The sequence below is a fragment of the Microtus ochrogaster genome, unplaced genomic scaffold, assembly GCF_000317375.1.
Source record: "Microtus ochrogaster isolate Prairie Vole_2 unplaced genomic scaffold, MicOch1.0 UNK6, whole genome shotgun sequence".
Lineage (NCBI taxonomy): Eukaryota > Metazoa > Chordata > Mammalia > Rodentia > Cricetidae > Microtus > Microtus ochrogaster.
Window position 1 is genome coordinate 12,895,317 of NW_004949104.1, and position 548 is coordinate 12,895,864.

The following is a 548-nucleotide window of genomic DNA, read 5'->3' on the forward strand; positions in this document are numbered from 1 at the left end:
GCCCCGCGGGGCCGGCCGGGCCCGAGCAGCGGGAGCATGGCGCTGAAACGGATCCAGAAGGTAAGAGTGGCGGAAACGGAGTCCTCCCGCTGTTCCGCTCCGCGGGCTGCCGCAGCGACAACAAGCCCGCGGCGATGCACGCAGACACCTGCCCCGCGCGAAGTAGAGCCACCGCCGGCGGCGCGGATTTAGGAGCCGGGTGCGCGTGCCGAGCGGGCGGCGCGCGGGGGCGGGGTCACGCGACCGTGTCACGTGCGCGCGCAGCTGCGGGCTGGCGCTTATGCCTAACAAGGTAACTAGTGAGGAGGAATCTCAGGTCCTGTAGGTAACAGTCTTCTGTTAATCCGTTATCCTAGAGTTTGGGAAGTGCATCGCAGAAAATGTAAAGCCCAGTTCTGTTCCCCCTCACTACCTGTTACCATGTGTAAACATTTTAGCATATCTGCTTTTCGTTCTTTTCCTGATCCTGGAAAAAAAAAATTTTTGCCGTAATTCTGATTTGTTCTGATTTGGTTTGTTTTTCTTTTTTCTTTTTTTTTTTTTTTTTT

General features: G+C 55.8%; 1 protein-coding gene across 2 annotated transcripts in view; it reads left to right on the plus strand.

The window, feature by feature from the left end:
• The first annotated feature begins 6 nt into the window (after positions 1 to 6).
• Ube2d4 (ubiquitin conjugating enzyme E2 D4 (putative)) overlaps positions 7 to 548 on the plus strand; it is a 13,381-nt gene continuing 12,839 nt past the window's right edge. Inside the window, exon 1 of one of the 2 annotated variants that reach the window (XM_005366175.1) lies at positions 7 to 60. In XM_005366175.1, the coding sequence (XP_005366232.1) occupies positions 37 to 60 (24 nt within the window). In that variant the 5' untranslated portion in view covers positions 7 to 36. The remainder of the gene's footprint in view (positions 61 to 548) is intronic. The other variant, XM_005366176.2, reaches the window with a different exon arrangement.